The 23,471-nt window shown below is 30.7% G+C and overlaps 2 protein-coding genes across 8 annotated transcripts in view; both read right to left on the bottom strand.

Annotated features, from left to right (window-relative positions):
* The window catches only part of LOC121119764 (tropomodulin-2), a 36,266-nt gene extending 24,964 nt beyond the window's left edge, over positions 1-11,302 (bottom strand). The window contains exon 1 of the mRNA XM_040714554.2: positions 11,213-11,302. Within this exon, the coding sequence (XP_040570488.1) occupies positions 11,213-11,233 (21 nt within the window). The 5' untranslated portion in view covers positions 11,234-11,302. The remainder of the gene's footprint in view (positions 1-11,212) is intronic.
* Positions 11,287-23,064, bottom strand: LOC121119763 (uncharacterized). Of its 7 annotated transcripts, XM_071889120.1 has the most exons (31): positions 22,959-23,064; positions 22,739-22,890; positions 22,593-22,675; positions 22,513-22,526; positions 21,236-21,339; positions 21,104-21,181; positions 20,958-21,050; positions 20,815-20,896; positions 20,623-20,751; positions 20,400-20,551; positions 20,321-20,339; positions 20,117-20,258; positions 19,985-20,063; positions 19,830-19,924; positions 19,689-19,773; positions 19,465-19,632; positions 18,890-18,958; positions 18,369-18,457; positions 18,244-18,304; positions 18,082-18,169; positions 16,914-16,946; positions 16,810-16,854; positions 16,213-16,376; positions 16,042-16,143; positions 15,779-15,975; positions 15,622-15,696; positions 14,873-15,027; positions 14,229-14,323; positions 12,820-12,953; positions 12,482-12,754; positions 11,287-11,523 (listed from the first exon to the last, which is right to left on the bottom strand). In XM_071889120.1, exons 3-28 carry the CDS (start codon positions 22,622-22,624, stop codon positions 14,301-14,303), a joined length of 2,373 nt encoding a protein of 790 aa, XP_071745221.1. In that variant the 5' UTR covers positions 22,625-22,675; positions 22,739-22,890; positions 22,959-23,064; the 3' UTR covers positions 11,287-11,523; positions 12,482-12,754; positions 12,820-12,953; positions 14,229-14,300. The 7 variants fall into 7 exon arrangements, with proteins under 7 accessions (XP_071745221.1, XP_071745218.1, XP_071745219.1 ...); XM_071889117.1 differs by lacking the exon at positions 14,229-14,323; XM_071889118.1 differs by lacking the exon at positions 14,229-14,323 and having other exon boundaries at positions 22,963-23,052.
* Between the last annotated feature and the right edge of the window lie 407 nt (positions 23,065-23,471).

The following is a 23,471-nucleotide window of genomic DNA, read 5'->3' as shown; positions in this document are numbered from 1 at the left end:
AATCGCTTTATTAAGATTCTGAAATTTGATAATAGGAACACTTAGAAGAATTCTTATCTGATATCCATGAATTGTACTTCATTGTAATATCTTGTTATCTCAGTTGAAAACGTAGTCGAAAATTCGTGCTATATTTTTTTATAGTATCTGAAAACTATCTTAGAGTCAGTTGATTAATTCAGGAAGAGTCAACTTACAAAAATAAAAGAGATAACACATTGCTTATTTCAAAAAGTATGATCAATATTTTCTTTTAAATATTTTTTAACCAAAATTCAGCATATTTTTTATAAATTTAGAAGTACGAGAACCCCCTGTCTCCCTGTTTGTATTGAATACATATTGTAATTATGATGGTATGAAATATAGTTGTAACGTTAAACCAAAAAAAACAAAAAAAACTTTTAAACTTTCCGACTGAGATCGCATTATTTTTAATGTTCTTTTAATTGGTCGGATAGAGTTGGACTGATTAAGTATAAGTATGCATTGTAGTATTACCATGAATCCATCTAACCTCGGAATGGTCTGTAAAGTCTTAGTGTATATTTTTTTTTTCTAGAGGCCTTTCTTAAAAAAATAACTTTTTATTCTGTATTATTGAATGACGTTTTTCTTTTGAAAATAAGGTTTTAATATAAATCAATTTAATTTTTTTTTTACACAGAAATATCTTTATATAATTCTAAACACTTGCACGAACAATTTGATTGATTCTTTAGAAAAGGTGCAAGCCAGGTTTTCGTCGTTTCTCCCCTCATTGGGAGATAACGAGAGCTACGAATGCAAAATCAAAAGATGTGGGTTCATTACTTAAAGACGTGCAATTAAAGTAAAGATATGATTACACTACACCGAATTTTAAGCAAAAAGATTAACCTATCTTCCCAAGACTGGATACTAAATAGACGCTATTTGTTCCACACAACGAGGCTCTCCACTCAAAATACCATCTACCTGTGGGCATTCCATTTCAAATCACCCAAAAAAAAATTTAAAAAAATGTAAACCTACCATCTCCGATTTTGATGAAACTTGGCACAATTGATGCCTGTGGTAGACAAATTTGATCAATATCGATATATGAACTATCATTGAAAAGGTAATAATCCCAGAAAACCAATTCTGTTTTCATTTTAAGACTTGGAATATAAAAAGGGCAAATTACCTTCAAAACTATAATTTGACCTTGAAGACCTCCGAACCTGAGCCTGACCTTGTATGAAAATGAATGTTTATACGGTTTATTATAAAACTTAAAAAACTGGAGGGGTATTATTTCCTTATTCCGCTGGTCATAAAAAAAAGTACTTATTTTTCTAAAGTGAATTTTTTTTTCAAAGGTACTTCGTTTCGAATTTTTTTCCAACCATTTACAAGAATAGTCCTAACTTTCCCATTGAGATCCCATTTCGTACTACTATAATATTCCATTGGTAGGGGCTAGGAGTGTTTGTTTATTGTATACTTTAATTTAAAAAAGTATCAGATTACCTAGACCAATTTTTGTAGCAAAACTTGCATAAAAATGTTATTAAGGATGCGATTTTGGTAGAAAAATACTTTGTTTTGTTGTCAGAAAAGGAAACATGGATATGGGATGTGCTTTTTTAAAAAAAAAATTAATATATTTTCGTGGTGTTCACATTTCTTTCTTTGAAAAAGGATTTACCTTTTATCTTTGGTGTATATTTTAAAAGACAATAAAATAAAATAAAAATATAATAGTGGTAGTACCGAGCATTATCCGGAGTAATTAGGCGTCGAGAAACATAATATATTGCTTTAATAACTTAGAAGATAATTCCTTGACAAATCATTGGTGTTATTCTATGTTTTTCATGTGCACGCTCTTACGTATTTATACTCAATACTTAGATGCCCTTTCCTGAAGAATGAAGACATGTTTTATTGAAGCCGAAACATTGTCTGGATGTTCGGTTGTGATGTAGCACCTGTTTTGTTTATTTAAAGTGCCACCAACTGTGGAAATTTCATTGTCAGAGAAAAACTTTAACCGAATGTTTGTTGGTCTTGAGAAAATTTTCGAACCGTCTCAGCTTGTTTGTTGTAAGATGCCTTGTTGTCCTATTCCGTGATTTTGCACCAATGTCATTTGATATTGAAAATAATAAAATGTTTACCACTAAATAAAATCAACCCTATATAATATTCAGCAAATTTGAATTAGGTTCTTAATTCAGTGGTACCTTAACATCTCTCCCACTTTTTCCTCGTGGTCTACAAAACCCCATCCCTAAATATTGGTATCATGACAACACTAATTTCAGAGAATAAAGCACTCTTTTTTAAAATATATTTTTATTCCCCAGGTATAAAAGTCCTCAAAAAAAATTACTTACTGATTTATTCACATCTATTGTTATAATTGTATGCACCATAATTACTAAATATCCCATCATTATACTAATTAGTCAAGAATAGTGGATTTTAGTAAGACAACATGCATAAAGATCTCCTATACAATCAAAACGTCTTGTATATACAATATAAGTATTCTCTGTAGCAAGATTCAACAACTTCCTGGATGAACAATTCTCATTACGTGCACTTATTTAAATCTGTTCTTTATATGTATTACAACATGTGTCAAAATTACCCATGAAATCAAAGTTGGAACCTTAAAATACCTAAGACACTCAATGTTCAGTTCGGCATTTTAATAACAAATACATTTACATGGGTAGTACAGTAAAAACGCACTAGGGATAAATTATTATCCTGAACTCATTGTGCTTAGGTTAAATTCGGGCGCTCCTGGAGAAGGAAATATACAAAATGTGGGACATTCCGCGTCAAGTGTACTCACCCTTGCAGAATGCCCATCACCGATTTTGAGGATTTTTGGTAAGATGGCTTTTCTAAATGAAATAAGAGAGTGTGTGAAATATTAGGATTCTGTGACTCACCTGTGCCGTTATAGGCCCGCTTAAAGTTGGGTCTTATGTGTTGTCCCTGTGTTGTTTAGAAGGCCATTATTCCGCTCATACTGGCTCGATTTTAACACAAGTTACGTCAAAAGATGCACAAGAACACAAACTTTAACTTATATTTAATCATAGTCCTGTTTTAATCAAAAATAAAAGTTTGGGGCTCTAGTGCAGCCTTCAAAATGGCGCCCCTACCAAACAGCAACCCCAATTTTGTTTTTATTTTCGTAGAACATGGATCAGTATATGTTTTCAAACATATCCAAAATTCCGAGTGGGATCTTATTGGGATCACCTCCAACAAGGGTATTATTTAGATTATATAGAGCCGCTTTTATAGCATATTGGTATGATTGTTTTATATTTAAACTCGTATTATTTATAATATATATATTTTTTGTTGATTAATAAAGTCAAATAGGATTTTATTTCAGTATAATATGATTGAAAATTTATATATTTTATAAAATAACAATAAAAATAACACTATGATATTGATAAAGTCAATAAGTTAGTATTCATAACAAAGAAATTACGTACTCAAAGCACTTTAAATCCCCACATAGTTTTATTGCGCATTAAATAATTGAAACATCGAAATGCATTATTGCATGCAATTTGAAGAAAACTATTAAGTCAGACACATTCTAAAATTGATAGATATAACCAGCTCACAAAATGGCATCTGCTAATAAAAAGGATTTTCGTAAGTATTGTGCAGATCCTATAAAAGCACACAAAAAGAAGTATTACGAAACAGATCTTCGGGATGTTTCAAAGCCCCTTTTAGTGCAGTTTTCTTTGTTATTAAAGGCAGTGTATGCAGGAAAACACTCAATAAAACAGATTTTCCTATATCACCAACAGAAACATAAATCAGTGTTGGTCTAATAGCAGCAGAAATTGATTACATATTTACTGAGGATGAAATTTCGGAGAAAAATATTAAAATGGATACTTTAAATCAGTCACTGACTCTTTTAGGGAAAAGTCCATTTGACCAACGAAAAGCTGATAAATCAAAAACCTATGCATTATCAAAGCAAAAAAAAGTACAAGAATCCGTAAAAAGAAAACTAGACTTAGTCATTGGTTCTCCTGAAGAAAATAGATCGAATATTGCATTATGTGATGAATACTTCATGCCTGAAGTGATTAAAGGCCTATAAGAAAACTATGAAGTTTCAAATATTAAACAGAAAATTCAGATTTTAACAATTTTCGCCAAGACTATGAGCACAAGATGATGCAGAATTGCAAATTGCAAAGAGCAGAACTTTTTAGATTTTTTAGAGTTGTAGCAAGAGCACCATCTTGTTAGCACACAAATGCTTCTTTGAATAATTGGTGTTAATTCTAGGAAAATGGTTGGTAGAAATGTTTTACCACTTGATGAGATGACACCTAAAACCATAGCTGAGGATAGAAATTTGTTCGATACCACGGCTTCATTCGGGCTTTTAACCGTTTTCGTTATTTTCGGACAGTCCTTTTGTTCAATCCGATGATTTTTGCGATTGTCGTGTAAGGTAACAATACATCAGTATATAGACAATTGTCTTTGGTATTATTGGTTCGACATCTTTTGAGTAACTGCCACGTATAAGACCTCTTTTAAAAGTTTGTAATCAATGATGTCATATAATTTTAAGAGAATCAAAAATTTTAGGACTAAAAAGCTAATTACTTTTCCCGAATTTTGTCCCTACCAAATATGTATATGGATTTGAAACGCAATGGAGTAATTACTTATATTTTATCAGTGCAACTCCATCTCAAAAATTATATGAATATTGAAACAAATACATAGAATTTTATAATCAACTGTCGATTTTCTTAATTTTCTACTTGAACATTAATTAATTGAATTCAAAACTTTAAATTATCCCCGAATATTATTAAATAATAATTCCATAGTTGAAAATAATTGGTTTACTAAAAATTATTTCTGCCTTTTTTTAATTTTTTTTTGATAAATACAAGGATGATTGCTATAGTTGGATTTAATGGGAAGAATTTACAATTAAATATCATCACACAACCTCTAAGAGACGGTGTAATTTTAAATTTTGAAAGGGTTGCAAAATACAATAAGTGTAATTTATTGTATTTTTAAATATAAATATATCTATGACAGACAGATTTACGTGACTTTATCAGTTTGGAAGTTAGCCATCTTGACTGCATAAGCAATCAAATTTAATCAGAATAAATACTTTGTTCCTTTACCAAATCAGTTAAGTTTTATTAATTTTTTTGGCTACTAAATGGGCTTTCTTAAAATTTCCTTGTATAATTGTCAATATTGTGTATATAATATATATGACTATATTAATAAATGTACCTCCTATATGGTGTTTCTTTTGAATGTTTTTTATTTACCTATATGTATTGACTAAATATCTTTATTGTATCTCACAACCTTCCCTCTAAAAAAAATAAAAATGGACCAAAATTTTGTCCAATTTAAATTTATTATGTAATCATTGACGAAAACTGTTCACAGCTCAACATGAGTTAATTTAAGCAATCGGAACACTGCTTAGGGGAAAATAAGCAAAAAAAATCAAAAAATCGACTCTGTACAACAGAATACATCCGTTCAATACCCATTCAATATGTATCTAATTATAACTTGTTCAATGCAATGCCTTCTACTGGCTTATTAACATGATAATATGTATATTTTATTTTTATTTACTGAATTGATGGAAGAAGTTAGCATCATAATATGAGAAACTTTTAGGACCATGTACGATGTAAATAATTGAATTATCATAGAAAATGAGAGAAATAAAAAAAGATGTAAATTAACTTCTTTATGTGTTCTACAATCTACTATGTCTATAACCTTCATTTCCCTTAACAAATTACATCATATGATTTTCTATGTGCCTTAAATATTTTATGGGCATTGAAAAAAGAAGAGAAAGAAGAATGAAAAGGGAAAATAAGGAGAAAAACAAAATGTCTTCCCCTACGATGATGAAAGAGCTACATAGAACTAAATAATATATAATGATCAAAAAAAGATAGGGACATACAGAGAAACGAAGGACTGATTATCTTATTATTATACAATAAATTTTCATTTTCTAAGGATCTAATATATATGTATATTGTAAATGTTCATAAAAACAACTTGGAACAATTCTAGAGTCTCCTTTCCCCTATTTTTATATTGAAATAAATTATAAAGATCCCTATTTTTCATGGGATTAAACTTCTTCTTCTTTTCTTTCAAGGTATTCCCCTGTGGGGATGTGGGGATTAACACACCCTTCCTGGCCAAAGTAGTCAAATAAAAAAAAATAAAAACAATAACTGGCATTTGGATCCACTGTTCATGGATATAAGTCAGAATATTTTAATAAAAGTACTCTTCGCACTCCCCCATTCCAAAGACGAAGTAAACCTAAAGAAGAGTTGAGTGAGTTATTTGTAAAAGTACCGAAATATTTATTCTATAAAATGGATTTTTGATTGATTAATTATATGTAATTTATATTTTGAGCTTAATCTTAATTTTAACTCAATTACAATGGTGCATACAAAACATCGTACATCGTACACTCACTTATATAAAAAATTACATTATATTTTTGATTTTCCTTCTTTTAACATTATCCGTGTTCTAAAGATTGATTGGTTGAATTCGAATTAGCTAAGTAACAAGTATTTAACAATAATTTCGTAGTTGTACAGATCTGGATAACAGATTTGGGGCCTTTAATTGTATTTCTTTTTCATAAAAGATTACGATATACAATTAAGGAAATCCACAGCTCCTATGTATTTTTTTATCAACTGCCATATTTTTTACTTATCTAGCCTTTTATTGCCACTGTGTCATATTAACTATTTCACCTCATGTAGTAGTCCCGTCCTAAATCTTAAGGACGTGTCCGAATCGGACACAAAAGCTGTTGTGTCTTGACAAGGTTGAGGAGACACAAACCATTTAAAGGTGGAGAGATCCAGGACGACCGAGAGAAGTGAGGAGAAGGAAATGCGTGGGGGAATGATACAAAGGTTTGTTTATAGGAACATCTATATTATTAGTTAAACAAAAACCTACTCTAATACATACATAAAATACACGAGTATTTATACTCAAAACGAGGTTAAAGACTGTACTTTACACATATATATACTAGAAAATAAGAGAAGAGAACAAGGGTGAAGAAAACCCTAATACATTACAAAAGTAATAACGCAAGAACAATCTTTGCCTAATGACTTGATCATTAATCAATCTTCAACAATTTTTATATGAATAATGAATACTTTAAGTTAATCTAAATCCTAAGGTATCCTCCTGACCAATCTAGTTTATATAATAAAAGATGTATTCTACAAAATTACTTCACAAACTCAAAACAAAAGTTGATTCACTATAAACTAACTTCATGCTCCTTATTTACAAATAACAAGACCTCTAACCGGCTGAAGAAAGATTGGGCTCTTTTGTAAATCAGAAATTAGTCCATTTCCCACCTTTTCTATAGTAGCTATAGTGTTGTCTCCCGTCGTAAGGTAGCAGATGCTATAGTGTTCAGACCTTTTGAATTTTTTTTACAGCAATTTATATCAATCAATGTCCTTTGTTTAGAATTAGTTTGATTTAATTTCTGTCATTGATTAAATTATTAATTCAATGCATATAATAATTAAGAACGATTCTTTAAAACATAATTAATATTTGGCAAATGCAGAAGAGTAGTTAAAATAAGTTTTTCCAAATGTTTCCTATCCCTATTGACAATCGAGGTTGAGAACCGATAAAAAAGCTGGACGTGCATAATAACAGATGTTCTACTATCAATTTATCAACATAAACAGAACAGTAGCAGTAGCTTCCTTAATAAAAACATTGCAAAATTTCATTGACATGATGACTAGTGATGTAAATCCTATCAATTTCTTAGAAGTTGGAATTGGTAATCTGAAGAATGATTTTTTTCCCCCTTAGCTGTTGTCGTCATTATTATTTCATTCCTGAGTAGTGAACCTCCTTTCCTAAATATATTCCATTATATTCAAAACCTGAATGAACAATCGTGTGTGCTTATAAAACACGAACCGTCACCCTGATGATTTGTGGTAGAGTTATAATTGTAAGTCCTTCTTGGACTTAGATTAGAATTGTGGATCGACATCGGAGAAATTCTTGGTAACGTTCTTTTTTTTTAACCTCATTTAAAAACAGACCATTTTCATCACTAATCATAACCTTTCTCTCATGGACTTACCTTGTCTTCTTTTATTTTTTGATTAATCCCAGGAGTATGTTATCATATCCTTGATTAGTTATATATTATTTATTTTACAAACGCGTGTTTGCGTTATGTAATCCTTGTTTTATCTGTTGTTATTCTTTATTTTTTCTGGGAATCTTTGAAAATAAAAAAGGAGGTACAAATTAAGTATATTTGCAAATTTTTATTAAACTAATTCAATGTGTAAACTATAATATTAGGAAAATGTTGCCTGCTAGAAGGATATCTAAAATTCGTGACGTTTAACAAGAACAGAAAACAGAAACAAGGAGTACTGGACGGTACTTGGAACGGGACCGATCTTCAGTCCCATATTAATGACTAATACTACCCTAATATACCATAAATTAAGTATTATAATTTTAACAATTTTATCCTTCAATGTATTAAAAATCCTTCTCACAATATACGTAGAAATGACTCGATAACATGGAAGGAATATGAATAAATCATCTATAAGATAAGCAGAAAACGATTCGTGATGATCGTATCAATGGATTGGACGCAAAAACAAACTCTACTATATTGTGATTCAAAAAAATTCCAATTAATTACACGGGTTATACATACATATTTCTGTTTGCTCATAATAGGGACATAGGAAAATATAAGACATAAAGATGGGTATCTCCTAATAGAAACGAGGGTGGATAATTTGACATGTACGTTCCCTCATGTTATTTTCATCCATATATTGTTGCTCATTCTTTCGATGAATCTGCATTCCTTTATTTCTATGTTCGTTTGATCATCATTTTGACAAAAAACTTTTCATTTTTGAACAATAATAGATATTTGCATATACGAGTTATTTAATTTGAAATGATTAGTATATTCGTAAAGATACTGGGAATTTCCCTCCCCATAAAATAGTTTTGTATCCTGGGAGCAGATTTTCAATCTTTACAAAAAGTTCAAAAGTCTGAAATACAAAGGATCCCTCGATGAGGTGCAGTGTTTATTACTTGCATTTTTATCTCCAGTCTATGATTAGTACGGAAAGAGACCACAAGATTATGCTCTCGGCACTCTTTCATGCAGGGATGAGTTTGGGAAAGACTATTTGCCAAGTGGGCGTGTCCAAAACCCTTGTGTACGCAGTCCAGAGAAGAAGGAAGGACGACAACAGCATGGAGAAGCGTCACCGAGATGGAAGGAAGAAAGTTCTAACGGCGGGCTTGCTACAAGATTTTGTTCGAGTTGTAACTTGTATAAACAAACTGAACAAGTTGCAACCAAAAAATGAGATAATATATCAATAATTGACTATTCGATATGTTAATGGTTTAATTTTTAACTATTTATTTGGTAATTACTAATTCCTAATACGTATCTGTGGCACGTTATAAGATTAAAGTGCCTATAATGATATAATTTTAAATACAATGATATAATTTTAAATACTCTTAATAGGTGAACATATTTATAGTTGGTGATAATTAAAATCACTGATGATTTGGTTAAATAAAGTGCAATGAGACGTTGAAAAATTTTCTTATACATAATTTTTAATCAATAACACTACATATTCTGGATGGACCCTAAATAAAGGTAAAACTAAAATAAAAATTATATAACTCATAGAGATTTAGAGATATCATTGTAAAAAAAATCATAATAAATAACTGATTAAATGTAACAATGTTTGTTTAAAACATTTTTTGGTAATCCTTCATTTACGAGAAAAAAGAGAGCCAACAGAAGCAATAAATCGCTTAGTTTTCTAAAGTCTGGCACGCCTCCCCATAATATTTTTTACTGATGGTAAAGTTTTTCTGTGGAGGTCATATTCAAATCAGAAAATTATCCGAGTTTCACCCCTTGGGGTTCAAAATTAACCACATTGAATACGTGAGCACCATGCTTCAGAAAGATATCCAATTAGCCAATTCGCACTTAAGGGAAAATACTTATAACTTCCAACAATATGGTGTTTCGTGTAGCATGCCCCATATGGTATCCAAAACGGTGTGTCACTCATTTTCCTAGATTTTGGAATAATAACTTTTAACCTCCATCCAGTCCATATTTGAATCTGATGGATTTTGGAATATGCTCAATTCAGGACAGGATCAGCAAAATGCCCATTCAAATTTATATGTACTCTATGCCTCCCTAATTAGGGATTGGGACAACATTCCCATGGAGGTGTTCTGTACCTACAGTTATGCCTTACCAAACCGACTCTAGGTTGTAATTTCTCCAAATGTACAATTATTTTGTATAATATTTTTTCACCTTTTGATATAATATCCAGTAGCGTTCATACAAAATTTTTGGTGTCTAATAATATAAATTAATATGCGATTATTTATTTTACAGTATTTAAGGTCCACCTTATATATATCTATAAATATATAGTCAAACCTGTATTAAGAAGTTAAGCAAGGAAAACTGAAAAAGAGTCACTTAGTGCAGGTGACTTGTTAAACCAGGAATCCCTTATTGTAACAATTCTAAATTTGAAAACTGAATGTGGACCATTAGTAGGGTAACAAACTTAAAACAGGTGACTGTTGGACCAATTTTGATTGTTTATGTATGTATTTGAATATATTTTTGTTTTTAGGTAAAAATTGCATAAATTTGAGAAAAATAAATTTGTAACTTTCATAATATGTATCTTTAAACTTCGATTAGATATCAAAAATGATGATGCCCTTGTCCTTCTAGTGTTGAATGAAATTATAAATTGCTATTCTGCGCAAATATGGGAGGGAGGCATTATGGGGCCGTATCAGGCTTAAAGTACGTTTGTGTTCCCTTTTCAAATGAGTGGTGATATAATAATCAAATCAGTGTGCTCTGATCTAAATGTAACAAAAATTGGGAGCGTAAAATCATTCAAAATTAAATGGAATGTCATGAAATTTCTAAGATTACAAAAAAACCCACTTTTTTTCATCTTAAATCTTCTTGATTAGAAAGTCAAAATGACTCTTTGGAAAACGTTTGAATTAATAGTTCATCTTCTTAACTTACCTGCTCAATAATTTCATCCATGATTCTCCAGTCAATTTCTTTTAATGATATATGAACCTTAATAAGTCACTCACTGTCAATATAATTGCATTTATTTACTACTAAGATGTATATGACATGTTTTTAAATGAAAGTATTTGCTGAGACAGCAGTTTATTTTCAAGACGCTACGACGTTTATAACTAATTAATAATAAGAAAAAAATGGTATGTGAAGAAACAAGACACTTAGAAGAAGGACATTCGTTAGTCTATGAGTAATTCCATCGTTTCCCCGATATTTTCGGTTGAATCGCTGATAGTTTCTCTCCCCTGTACAAAAGTCATATAAATAAGTTATATACCAATAGGATAGCTTATTAGATACATTCAGACTATTTTAAAAGCGCATTTTAAACTGTGTTATAAAATATATCGACAAGCCTAAAATTATTCATTTATTCAACTAAATCATCTTCAACATCAAATATTTCACTCAATACCATGTCAAAAAGAATTGCAGGCATTTATCACTTACACAGAAGAAATATAAGCTCAATGTCATTGCCACTGCTCTCAATGACTCCAAGGTCATGATTATGGATGGAAGTTTTCTTTCATATATGTGAGAGCCATCATCTCCCACTTCAGCTAGCCAGCAATTATTCAGAACATCTGCCCACTCTCCAATTCATCTCATGACAAAAAAATATACTCACTCTTCCAATGAACTTCATTTGTTCAACAATTTTTAGCCATTTGTGACTTATACTTTTTATAAGGATTGATTTTTATAGGGCTTCAACTTAAGGTCTAAATTTATGGCTTTGGTGACAGGTCAACTGTTCTTATTCCTATTTTCTGGGCCGAATACGGATACAATACTAAGATTGGACCTAATGTACCATTTTAAGTCAGGGAAAAAATACGGACCTCTTATTTACACACATTGGCTTTTTGATTTTTTTTTGACAACTTTGTCATCCTTTCCAGCGATTATAGGCATCATAAATCTTACTCCTGGTATACCTAAGCAAGTTATTGATTGCACTACGACAATAACTCGCTTGAGCTAGTTTAATGTGTACATATTTTTACTTTTATTTTAAACTTTACACTTCTTGCTTATTTTATCTGAGAAAACAAATATGCATTTAAACACCTAATCCCTCCCTTCCAAATAATAAATTTTCAATGTTTGTTCTTGATTAAGTTTTTTGAAAAGGTTTAAAATAGTCTAAATTTATCTAACTGACCCTATATATGTACAGTAAGTATTATTTGCTCTTACAAAATTCAAAAGGTTTGTTGGGATCATCTTCTGTCAACTCTGGATAGTTTTCAATAAAGATCATGGGAGGAGTTGTGATAAAACTTTGTATTGGTGTGATATTCGGAGTATATGTGTACAAGTAAGGGTCGAAGGTCCAAAAATCTTGTAAAAGATCAGGTTTAACATAACAAATTTTTTCAAGGTTTTGATATAAATTTGTCTCTTTTTGAGCATATGAAAAAAAAAAAAAAATCCCTGAAAAAATGTGTTAAAACCGTTGTCAGTCGTGGTCTATGAAAAAAAAAGAAAAAAAGATTCATGGATTAAATAATAATTAATTAAAAATGAAGGATTACCGGAGGATAGGATGTCGTCGTCCAGGACGTTGTGCTCTTTTCCTCAAAGCTTTGATAAATTGGAACACTGTTAGCCTTTGTGGAATAGTAAACGTTCCAATCTGGAAGGCGTTCAATACTTTCAGTCATCCATTCTATGGAAAAATGTGTTTGTGAAACGTTACACATATTGGATTCCGTAAAATATGTCAGCAGAGGCGTTGCTAGCTTTCATTGTTCGGGGAGAGGGGGGGGGGGTTCTTGTCCCAAAAGATATTTATATAATTACTGATATAAATATATTTATTTTACATAATTGTAGTGTACAAGTTAAGATGTCTGTACAAGTTGTACCTTTTTCGTCTAAAAATGCATTATTTGATGACAATATTTGTCGTGCAAATTACCGTTTATTAATTTTCATTTTCATCGATTAAAATGACATGCTTATTATCTAACTATAAGTAATATAACTCTGGGCAATTAAACTTTATAATATGCAACAGAATACTTTTATACTTATTTCATGGAATATCCTCATCCAAGGTATTGTAAATTCTTCATCTCATTTTTGTGAACACTTGTACATTTTTCTTATACAAATTGCAACTTGTACATAATTGTCCCCAATGAAAAAGGAGCTAACGACGCCACTGATACTCAGTACTGTAATGATGATAATGATTACTAAATTATAAAACAGTAATGGTTATAATACAGAGGTTTTGTGATTTTAAAAGTGAATAGTTTATCCAAATATTAATTAGTCCATGTTTAGGGTAGCTATATATTTTTTTCTCAAAAGAGAGATCTTTATTTATGAATATAAATAAATATAAGAAAAACTGCGTTTATATAAAAAATTAATTCCCTTTCTAAATACTTCAAAATCAAATACAATTAAACTATCTATACAATATCATAAAAACTGATGAACATATGAAGCCAAAAACCTATACTGAGGGGCTTAAGGCATGAAACAATTGGTGATACCAAAAAGCCCCTTATTATTACAACAAATATATACACGCACTCAAATTGTTGTAGAAAATCCCAATTTGGTACATGCATCCGTAGAATATTTATAGAAGACATACAATATATGTCTGCTGCTGAGATCATAACTCCTCAAATATCATAGTATATTTTGATTTCCAGAAAAAAGGACACGTGGCTCCATCATAAACAGTTTTAGTTCTTAAGGGGGATTTGTTAATATTTTGACACTAAGAATATATATAGGAAATATGTAAAAGAGATAAATATTTGTTAATTTTGGAAGTTTTTTTCTTAAAAATATTCTTTTTAATATTTGGTCTTTCCTTATTTTTAATCGACTTTTTATTTTAAATGAACAAAATTTGACTTAAACGACAAAAAAACAGGATATATCTTAGATTTTTAAAACAAATTACAAAATGAAGACTTACTTGTTTGTAAAAAGGACGTTTGCTCACCAATAAGAAATTTGGGTCTTGTAAATTTAGTATCAAAAATCGAAGTCAGGATACAAAAAAATGTAAATCTAATTTTTTGTTGAAATTTCGACACAAAAATGAAAAAAAAAAACAAAACAATTAAAAAGTCTTTCAGTATAGGAAAAAAAATAATAAAATAAACGTTCATATAAAACTTTATTCAAATTGGGACCATGTTTGATTTTCAATAACGACCCTTCGAGACTATAATTCTATATTCGTGTTTATTGTATAAAATCTGCACAATCAAGTTTAAATGATTCCATATGAACAAAAATTTGTTTTTTTTGCAAAGCATTAGTAAGTGGCGCTCAGTATTTATGAGGTAGAGCACGTTCATGATTTACAAATATCTCATTTAAGCGCTTTAAAGAAAATGTATTTTCTACAAAAGCAGCTAGTAATTTTTCTTTCTTGACTGAGCAAAGGGGGGGGGGGATCATCACGCTCATTGGACTAAAAAAGAGCTGGAGTAAGAGCAAAAGAGCACTTGTGTTTTATTGAGTCCTAATAATGCTTTGCTTTTTTATCTTTTTTTACCCAGTTTTATCTGTTTTAAAAATATATTATAATATCAACAACATCTCCATGCCTACCTATAATATCCTTTCTGGCAATAAGAACTTCTTGGTCCGTGTAATATCTGTAGTCCTCACAATATTTTCCATTGGCTTTTTGTAAACTATAGAGTACGGCAATGGAGATTCCTGGTTCAATATTTTGTCCAGCTTCTCCGACACTCTTTCTTCGTCTTAAAGGTGATTAATGTATATATAAAATATATATTTAGAATTTTTTCTCAAGTTTGTTATGATATAAACGAATAAAATAAATCATTTTTGTGTTAACGCTAATGTTAAATGTTCGGTCCGAGATAATTTTTTAAAGTTTGACCATAAGTAATTTATTCCAGACTACGGTTTCAGACTTAAAACATAGGCCGAAATTTAGCTCTTGGGCTAAAATTTCCTTTTCCAAAAATTAAATCACCTGTATTAATAATGCAAAGTATTCTGTTTGTATGCACGTCATATTTAAAAAGAAAAGAAATAATAGATATACATTGTACATATATTATATAAAAATCGTATGTAAAAATGAAGGAACTATTGCAGGCGTTTATCAAATTTTTCTTTCATAGAACAAGAGATATTTAAAACTACCTAACCTCCATATTTTCAAAAGGAAAGCTTTTGAAATGTAAAGGCTTCAAGTATAATATGCATGGTTCTTAAATTCGTCTGTTCAAAAATGATACTCGTTGCTTATTTGTACACGTACGATAGATGTAGAAACTCAACCAAATCGAACGATTTGTAATATCCCATATTTATAATAACCTTACTTGAAATATGTGGGTGCTCCTATGTCTTTCTCATAAGCATGATCTCCATGACCGTGACAAAAGCCACGTAATTGCCTATTGTCCAAGATAAATATATGTACATATTATGTCTAATTTTAAAAAGGGTGCTAATAAATCTAAACAAAATCTGTCTTACGATCTCAATGTCTCGCTCGGTTGTGAGAAAAAATCTTCAGTACTTGCAATGGGTCTTTGATGACCCCATACGTAATGGACAACAGTAAACTTCAAATTATTTTTCTCATCATATGACACTTCAAAGACATACTCTGTAGGTTCAGTGGCTAATGGACCAGTGCAAATGTTGGTTTTGGATCTTAGGGTTGGACATTCCTGTGGAAGACAAACGAATATTTGATTTATGTGTCATTAACTCAAGAGTCCATCTCATATCCTTACCTGCCTTGGAAGCACAAAAGTTGGGATTTCATAGAGAGGATGGTTCTCATTCACATGGTTTAAATCTTCATCATTAAACTCACCACAATATCCGTAATCTAACTGTAAATCAAAAATGAATCTGTGATATTGTATAACTTATAACAAGGAGTATTAGTGTTAATTATATACGTTACTAGTATCCTTCGGGAGGTTATTATTAATAGAGGATTGAGTACTATTGACATCCATTGTGGGGTTCGTAAATGAGGGTTTTGTAGTGGTAAAATTTGTTGCATCTGAATAAAGTAAGCTTATATCTTTTGTGTAGTCCACAGTGGGACACCAACCAAAAGCTAATTAGATAATTAACACAAAATAATAAAATATGTAAAAGCTTATGTATTTATCAGGCTTGGAGTTTGAGAGTAAAATAAGCGCCATTCATGCTTTTAATTTATTTTTGAGCACCTCAACAGAAAAATGATAATGATTTTTATTTCATTTATTGTTCATTTAGCCGTTCACACATCAATATCTATTATATAATAGATGTAGATATGTAGGATCAATAGCTATTTACAGGAAATTAAATTTTTGGAAAAAAAATTTGAAAAATTAAAATAAATTTCGAGTATTTGTTTTTTTGAAAAAAATATTTTAAAGATTAAATTTTCTAATTAGAATAAAAAAAGATGATGATTATTATTTTTTGGAGGGGGATACATCCCTTCCAGCCCTCCCTTGCGTGCGCCCCTGAGGTTCAAGCCTGGTATTTAACATACATACTTTTTATACACCTATGCCTTCTTTCGTAACACCTGGCGCCTTTGGCTGTAATGAGTAGAAAATGAGTTGATAAATAGTAATGTAATTGTGTATTTGTGTCATACCTTCCCTTGTATCACCAATGGAATATCCCGAATCTAAAGCGTATAACAGTATCTAAGTAAGTCTCATTTGTGTTGTGGGGGCCCTTATTTAGGACTGAAGACTACAGTCCCCTCCAGCAAAGTCCTGGATATCAGTCCTAAAACTTATCAAGTTCATTCCTTGATGACGTCACACAACCTTATTTCTTTTTTTTTATCAGCTCTAGCAAAGTTAATAAAAATACAAGGTTAGACCATCATGTAATTGGGCTTGCTAGAATTCTTAATCTGACGTATTGTACTGACTACTAGGTAAGACAGGCAGATTTTGAGAAAACATGCAATCCCTTATAGTCTGTGACACAATTATTGCTAGAACTTTCAATTTAATGTATCGTACCGACTGTTAGGCTGGATAAAGCGATTTTGACAAAACATGCAACCACTCATCTACTATGACGTGAATGTTAAAAGCGTGGTGTAAGTCAAACATCAGTCGTACACGAGTTATGGTATAACCTTCTATTTTTATTGCCTTGAGCTCTAGTAATGACAGTCCGAAGGACTGACGGTTTAAAGGACCAGTCTCAAGCAGTGATAGATAAATAAATGGTATAAGTTTGCCTGCACGTCATACTTTCCCTTTCTAACTCGAAATTGAAAACAGTGACAGTGTATCGTTTAAATTCAAATATTGCAATTTTTTAATCATAAGGAATTAACTTCGCTGAGTCCAACGAGGAAACACTTCACAAAACGAATAATACGTTATTGGAGTCGGAGAAGTGGGATGTAGTACAATTACTCGAATAAGTTTCCAAGTTAGACTTCCTTTTGTCAATGGATCGACTCCGAATCCCTCCCTCCAGGAAAAAATGATTTGAGACGAACCTCATAACTTTCTCCAAATAATAAGACCTTTAATTTACTTTCAAGACCCTCCAAAGTGCTCATTCTTAAGATATCTCAAAAAGTCGAGATTTTTTTCCTCCTACTCCAAAAAATATATTCTTCGTTTCGCGAAATTATTTCCTCATTATTAAAATGTTGCAAGGATTGAATTTCAAATATCTGCAATCAAATGTAGCTCAGATAGGACCGGTTCTAAGACTGGATTGGACCAATTAAATAAGGAACAAACACAACACTACGTATCATTATTATGTACAAGATATAATGATTTTCTAACCTCCTTCAACTTTTGGGAATTGAAAGGATACTTTAGCAAAACATTCCATAGTTCCACGAGGTAGACCATAAATAACCTCCAAACCTTCCTTTTAATTTCATTATCGGTAATAATTTTAATTAGATTAAAGCAAATAATATATCCTGCCTAATATATAATTACTTGCTCCTGTTTTTCCAGTAGGTTATAAAAGCGATTGCACACGGATTTCCCTCTTGCGTTTCTACGTTTCAATAAATAATGATAAATATAATTAATTGGCAACAGCAATTGATTTCAGAACATACTTATCTTTAATGTTGTGAGGAAACTTTTTGTCTTCCGGAGAATGAGGTAGGTTTTTTGTGCTTTTAAAGCAGACGGTTGTTTCACATTCCTTAAAAGTAGTAGATCAGTTATGTAATTATTCTTATTTAGTAAAAAGAAAACTTAAAATGACATATAAAATAATATATGAAATGAATCTTGGGTAGTAAGTAGAAGAGGTGGGAAAAAGTTTTTATAATCGTAAGTCCAATTTGAGTATGAAGTCTTTGTTCACAATTCCAAGTCTAGTCCAAGTCCATGAATATATCATCGAATCCATAATAATGATATAGGATCCATAGTGTTGAGGTTTTTTTTGAGTTCAGTATGAAGTTTTAGAGTCCAAGTCGAGTCTCCAGTTTTTGAGATTCAGTCGAATTATGAGCTTTCAAAATAGTAAGTCCATGCTAAGTCGCAAGTCTCAATTCTAAGTCTCCCACCTCTGGTTAGTAGTGTCTCTATCCTTGAAAAGTTATAATTATTTTTTAATTATATTATTTACTTCAAATTTTTTAGGTCCATTTATATCTGTTATAATTCTTGAATTCCATTTTTGCTCACGTACAATATTCTGCCAAGACAAATAACGAATGGAAAAAGTTAGTAAATATATAAAAGGAGCTTGGGGTCAAATGAGTTTATTTCGGATTGTGGTTTGTAACTCTTCCCTTTCAAGAATTATGGAAGTTTCACTTAAATACTTCTATGTAGCATATACTATGGGGTGCATAGTTAAAATAAAAATTTAGGGAAGTTCAAACTTCTTTTTTGAATGATTTATTTTTCCCGAAAACGACTTTTTTAAAATGATATTTATTTAAGATAAGGTCGACCCTTTTTATTATTTCGCTGACCTTTCGAAAGAAGACCTTTTAAATAAAAGGAATTTCAATCTTTCCTAATTTTCAAAATTTGGTGCCTATAAAAAAATTATTAGCTGGGGGCCTTTTGTAACTTATGCTAACAAACAAACGTGAAGCATATGAAAAGTGCATCCAATTTTTTGGAACAAGCCTCCAAAAGCAAATACACACTCGTTTTATGCCGCCCTAACGTATTTATAATATTTCAAAGTACTTTTAATGAGTAAAGCGGCTCATATCCCTCCCATAAATAGGAGTAATAGAGATCTTCTTCCAGAAAAGAAGGAAGACATATAGGATAAAGAAGGGATGATAGCTGGATTGTTGAAGTAAGCCCCAAAAGTACAACATCATATTCTACTCCATCATATAAAGGATGATACTGCAATCACAATTAAATATATACCATGTATTTGTGATGTATGATCCTAAACTCACTTCAATCCATTCAATCTGAAGCTTCATGGGGAAAACTTGAACATTGTACTTATTTTTATACGGTCTAGCTTCAACTATGACACTTCTATAAGAAAGGAGTAGGTTGAGTGATTATAATAAGTTCCGTGAAATTACTATTACCCATTTTCATAGTTATTATTTCTGAACCAACGGAAACAGTCTCTCCAATCCTTACTTTTGCATTGATTAATGAGTGTCTTGGGTAGATCAAAGTACTATAATTGGAGACGTTGAATCATAGTAGAATTGAAGGGCTTGAAAAATATATCACTTACATCGATTTGGCTAAAGCAACTTCCAACAGTAAGGATGTGCATCACAGATACAAGAGTTCCAACACAAGTATGTAGGATCCTAATATTATTAAGTGGTAAATACATTCTGCTATATATGATTATTATTCCTACATATGATCCTCGCTGTAGATGGTCAATTCCAAAACCCATGGCTTCATTCCCGATGTTACTACTTTATTATTGGATTCGGTGTACATAATGCCACATTCATATGTTTCTGCCGTTAAAATGGCTGTGGGTTGAAGTTCATAATCTTACAAGGAACATAAATATTATTTAACTCTTATGGTAAATACTGAAATTCTTATGACCAACCCTTTTGTGAATTCCATATCTATGTTTAAAAAAAACAACGAAATTTGGGTGTTGTAGTTTATACATTACATTCACTCACGATCCATTTCAAGTTTCTTAGCTTTGAAAAGCATCCTTTGGCAGACTGTCCATAATAATTGTACATTCCCCATTCTGATTCTAGTGTGATTGCGATTTGTGGAAATAACTTATTTCTCTGTGGATCCGATGATATTACCCAGGACTTTTCGTCTTTCATAAAAATGAGAATATAGGATGAACTTACTTAATATATTTTTATAATTTGTTAAAAAAATATTAACCTATTTTAAAAATATAAAGGTTCTTGAATATATGCTTATACATCGGCTTTCCAGGATAATATACATTATGGGTGAAGTGAAGAAGATAGTAGCCATTGAAGTGTGAACGTGGAGAGTCAAGTAAATCCACTGATAGTATGTATAAAAAGTCTTGTAGATATGTGATCAATTGGAATAATATTTTCTACTTACGATGAATCACAAATTCACAAGGGTAATCGTAGCATGTATTTGCTGCTATTACTTCTTTTTCATCAAAGAAGAGACTACTTAACTTTAAATGAGAATAAATAAATGACATTTAAAATTAGTAATTTTAATAGGTGGGTGATTACTGTTCTGATTGTTTGAAACCCGAAGATGTTGGCAAAAAAATTGTGGGTTGACTGTGTAATGGCTAATGTAGCTGAATGGGCTACTGCAGCAAGCTAAACCAATAATAAATGTAAAGATTACATAAATGTGTCAGATAAATACTAACTTGATTTGCCACAACGGTTGGTAACGGAGCTGGCATAACTTTGTCCCGATTATCAATTAGCTCATTATATTTGAAATCCTCAAGAATAATAAGTAATAGGTTACAAAACTTGATTATATTAGGTACACTTACATTATTACGCAGTCCACATTTTGATTTAAAATCCTTTCCTTTCAGCCTTATATCCGTCAAACCATTTAGTCCAACCCAGTAAGGATAATATCCAACCACTTGTACTAAACTCGCAAATTATTATATTTAATAAAAAAACTAAATCTTTTTAATATTATCATGTTGCCAACGTCGGACTGGCACAACTTTAACGGAGGAGGTTATTCTAAAATTAATTGCATTACGCTACCCATTTATGAAAAAGTATATTAAAAAAAAAAAAAAAAAAAAATAGCTCTTCGTTAAGAAAATTTTGGATATTGCATTTAAAAAAAAATAAAAATAAGATCTTCTTTCGATTAGACGCACTTTCAGAATGTATTTGGTGACCCTAGGTAACAGATTTTAAGAAAATAAGTTTGACTTGCTTGGTTTCCGTATTTTATTTTTTTAAATTGGGTCCCCCTTTAACTTTTGGAGTTCTATAAAATATTAATGGCAGGGGGGCATGACTTCCTTGATACTCCGCCACTTCATGCAACCATTTCTGATTCATTTATTAGATCATTTAAGATTCCTTTTGACATGTGGTCTTACGTTTATCCATTTTAAATTGAGACCGGTAATTCCATTCCTCAAAATTTAATTTAATGTCTTTTCGATATTGGTAATTCAATTCCCAGGAAATTCATTCCCTTCAGAATTCATCTCTGGATATTCAATTCCTTCTTTAAAAATGGATATTTAGTAACACCATACAGCTTATGTATTTGAATTAGTTAGTAGCTTTGGTGCCCGTTTTTTTGAGCATTTATCATTATCATTAAATTTCTATGTAGATGAACTTATTTTTCTAAATAGATTTAATTATATTCAAAACCTTATTGAATATTTGGGTGCGCTCATGAAAAATGGAGAATTTGTTGCGGAGTTATACTTGTAAGTCCTTGTTTGACTTAGAGTAGAATCGAGGATCGACATTGTAGTAATTATTGCCTTTGTCTTTCTTTATTTCCTTCTCTTCTTTGTTACAGTAGATTGTAGCTGATCTCATCCAAAATATTCTTCAAATGGCTAGGTTGACAATATTGATTTTGAAGGTCAAATACGCTCTCTGTACAGTATTACACAAAACTAGATTAGAAATATAAACCGTATGTCGTCATAAAATATCCCTCTCCAAAATGGACATAAAATGTCCAAGGATGAATTTTACAAAGAATTTTTTTATAGGGAACAGAATTACCAGGAAAGTATTTCCCTAGTACTATTTTAAATATTTATCTGATTTTACTTACTCCTATGTCCTGGACTAAAATTCAATTAATCAAACAAATATACTATGAAGGATTTTATACATTCTATAAGTTATACTTACTATTGGAGTTGTAAATTCCTACAAATATACATCAAATATAGGAAATCCAAAGATGAGTTGGTATAACTTACTTATCAAAATATCTATATAAAGAAATGTTCAATATCTTAAAATTAAAAGAGAATGTCTTACTTTGGAAGACTTACATCATTTCATAAGGCATTTGGCAAAGCTGATCTAATTTTTCTGTATAACATTGAATTGCAGGGATTTTTCTTTCCTCGTTGGCTACAGGGTAGAATGGTGTGTCTTCTTCATTACTCCATTTATAGTAATGCTTCCATGTTCGTTCGATATCCTACAATATGCATGTTATGCTTTCATGATCATTTTGGAAGGTGGTTGAATAATGAAAGATGCTAGTACTTGCTTTTGTCCGTGAAGGATCCATGCTTGGGAAAAGATATTCACAAATAAGACAATTCCTAACATAGAAGTGAATTGAAGGTCTTTGGTCTAATCAATAATCTCTATTTGTGAAAATAAAATATATCATAAATATGAAAATGAATAATATTTGGAACAATTAAAGAAATATGATCTAAATTTAACACTAATTAAGGAGTACAATGAAGTTTTGTCATGTTTTTTTTTAATAATACAATCCACATTTCTCAAAGAAACAATAATTAACGATCAATTTTGCCAAACTGATTAAAATTTGCTTAACAAGAATTACAAGCCTTTCAAATTCAAATTAGTACTAATTTTTTTTAGTTTTTTTTTTTACTTTTGTAAAAATTAATTTTGTTTGATTCTAGAAAAATCCATTTTGATTAACTAATTCAGAAAAATCAAAAACTTAACTACACGCTTATACACTATACATTGAATATATTCTTATTGAATGCCAAACAAACAGTGTTATAAGGAAATTCG

This window comes from Lepeophtheirus salmonis, chromosome 6, assembly GCF_016086655.4.
Source record: "Lepeophtheirus salmonis chromosome 6, UVic_Lsal_1.4, whole genome shotgun sequence".
In the NCBI taxonomy this organism is placed as follows: domain Eukaryota; kingdom Metazoa; phylum Arthropoda; class Copepoda; order Siphonostomatoida; family Caligidae; genus Lepeophtheirus; species Lepeophtheirus salmonis.
This window is presented reverse-complemented; position numbering and strand designations above follow the sequence as displayed.

Coding starts and splice junctions, on each gene's coding strand:
- LOC121119763 (XM_071889117.1), bottom strand. CDS start 22,624: ATGTATATTTGTAGGAATTTACAACTCCAATA. Junction 21,182..21,235: donor AATGTGGACTGCGTAATAAT/GTAAGTGTACCT, acceptor ATTATTCTTGAG/GATTTCAAATATAATGAGCT. Junction 20,064..20,116: donor ATCTACAGCGAGGATCATAT/GTAGGAATAATA, acceptor TAATAATATTAG/GATCCTACATACTTGTGTTG.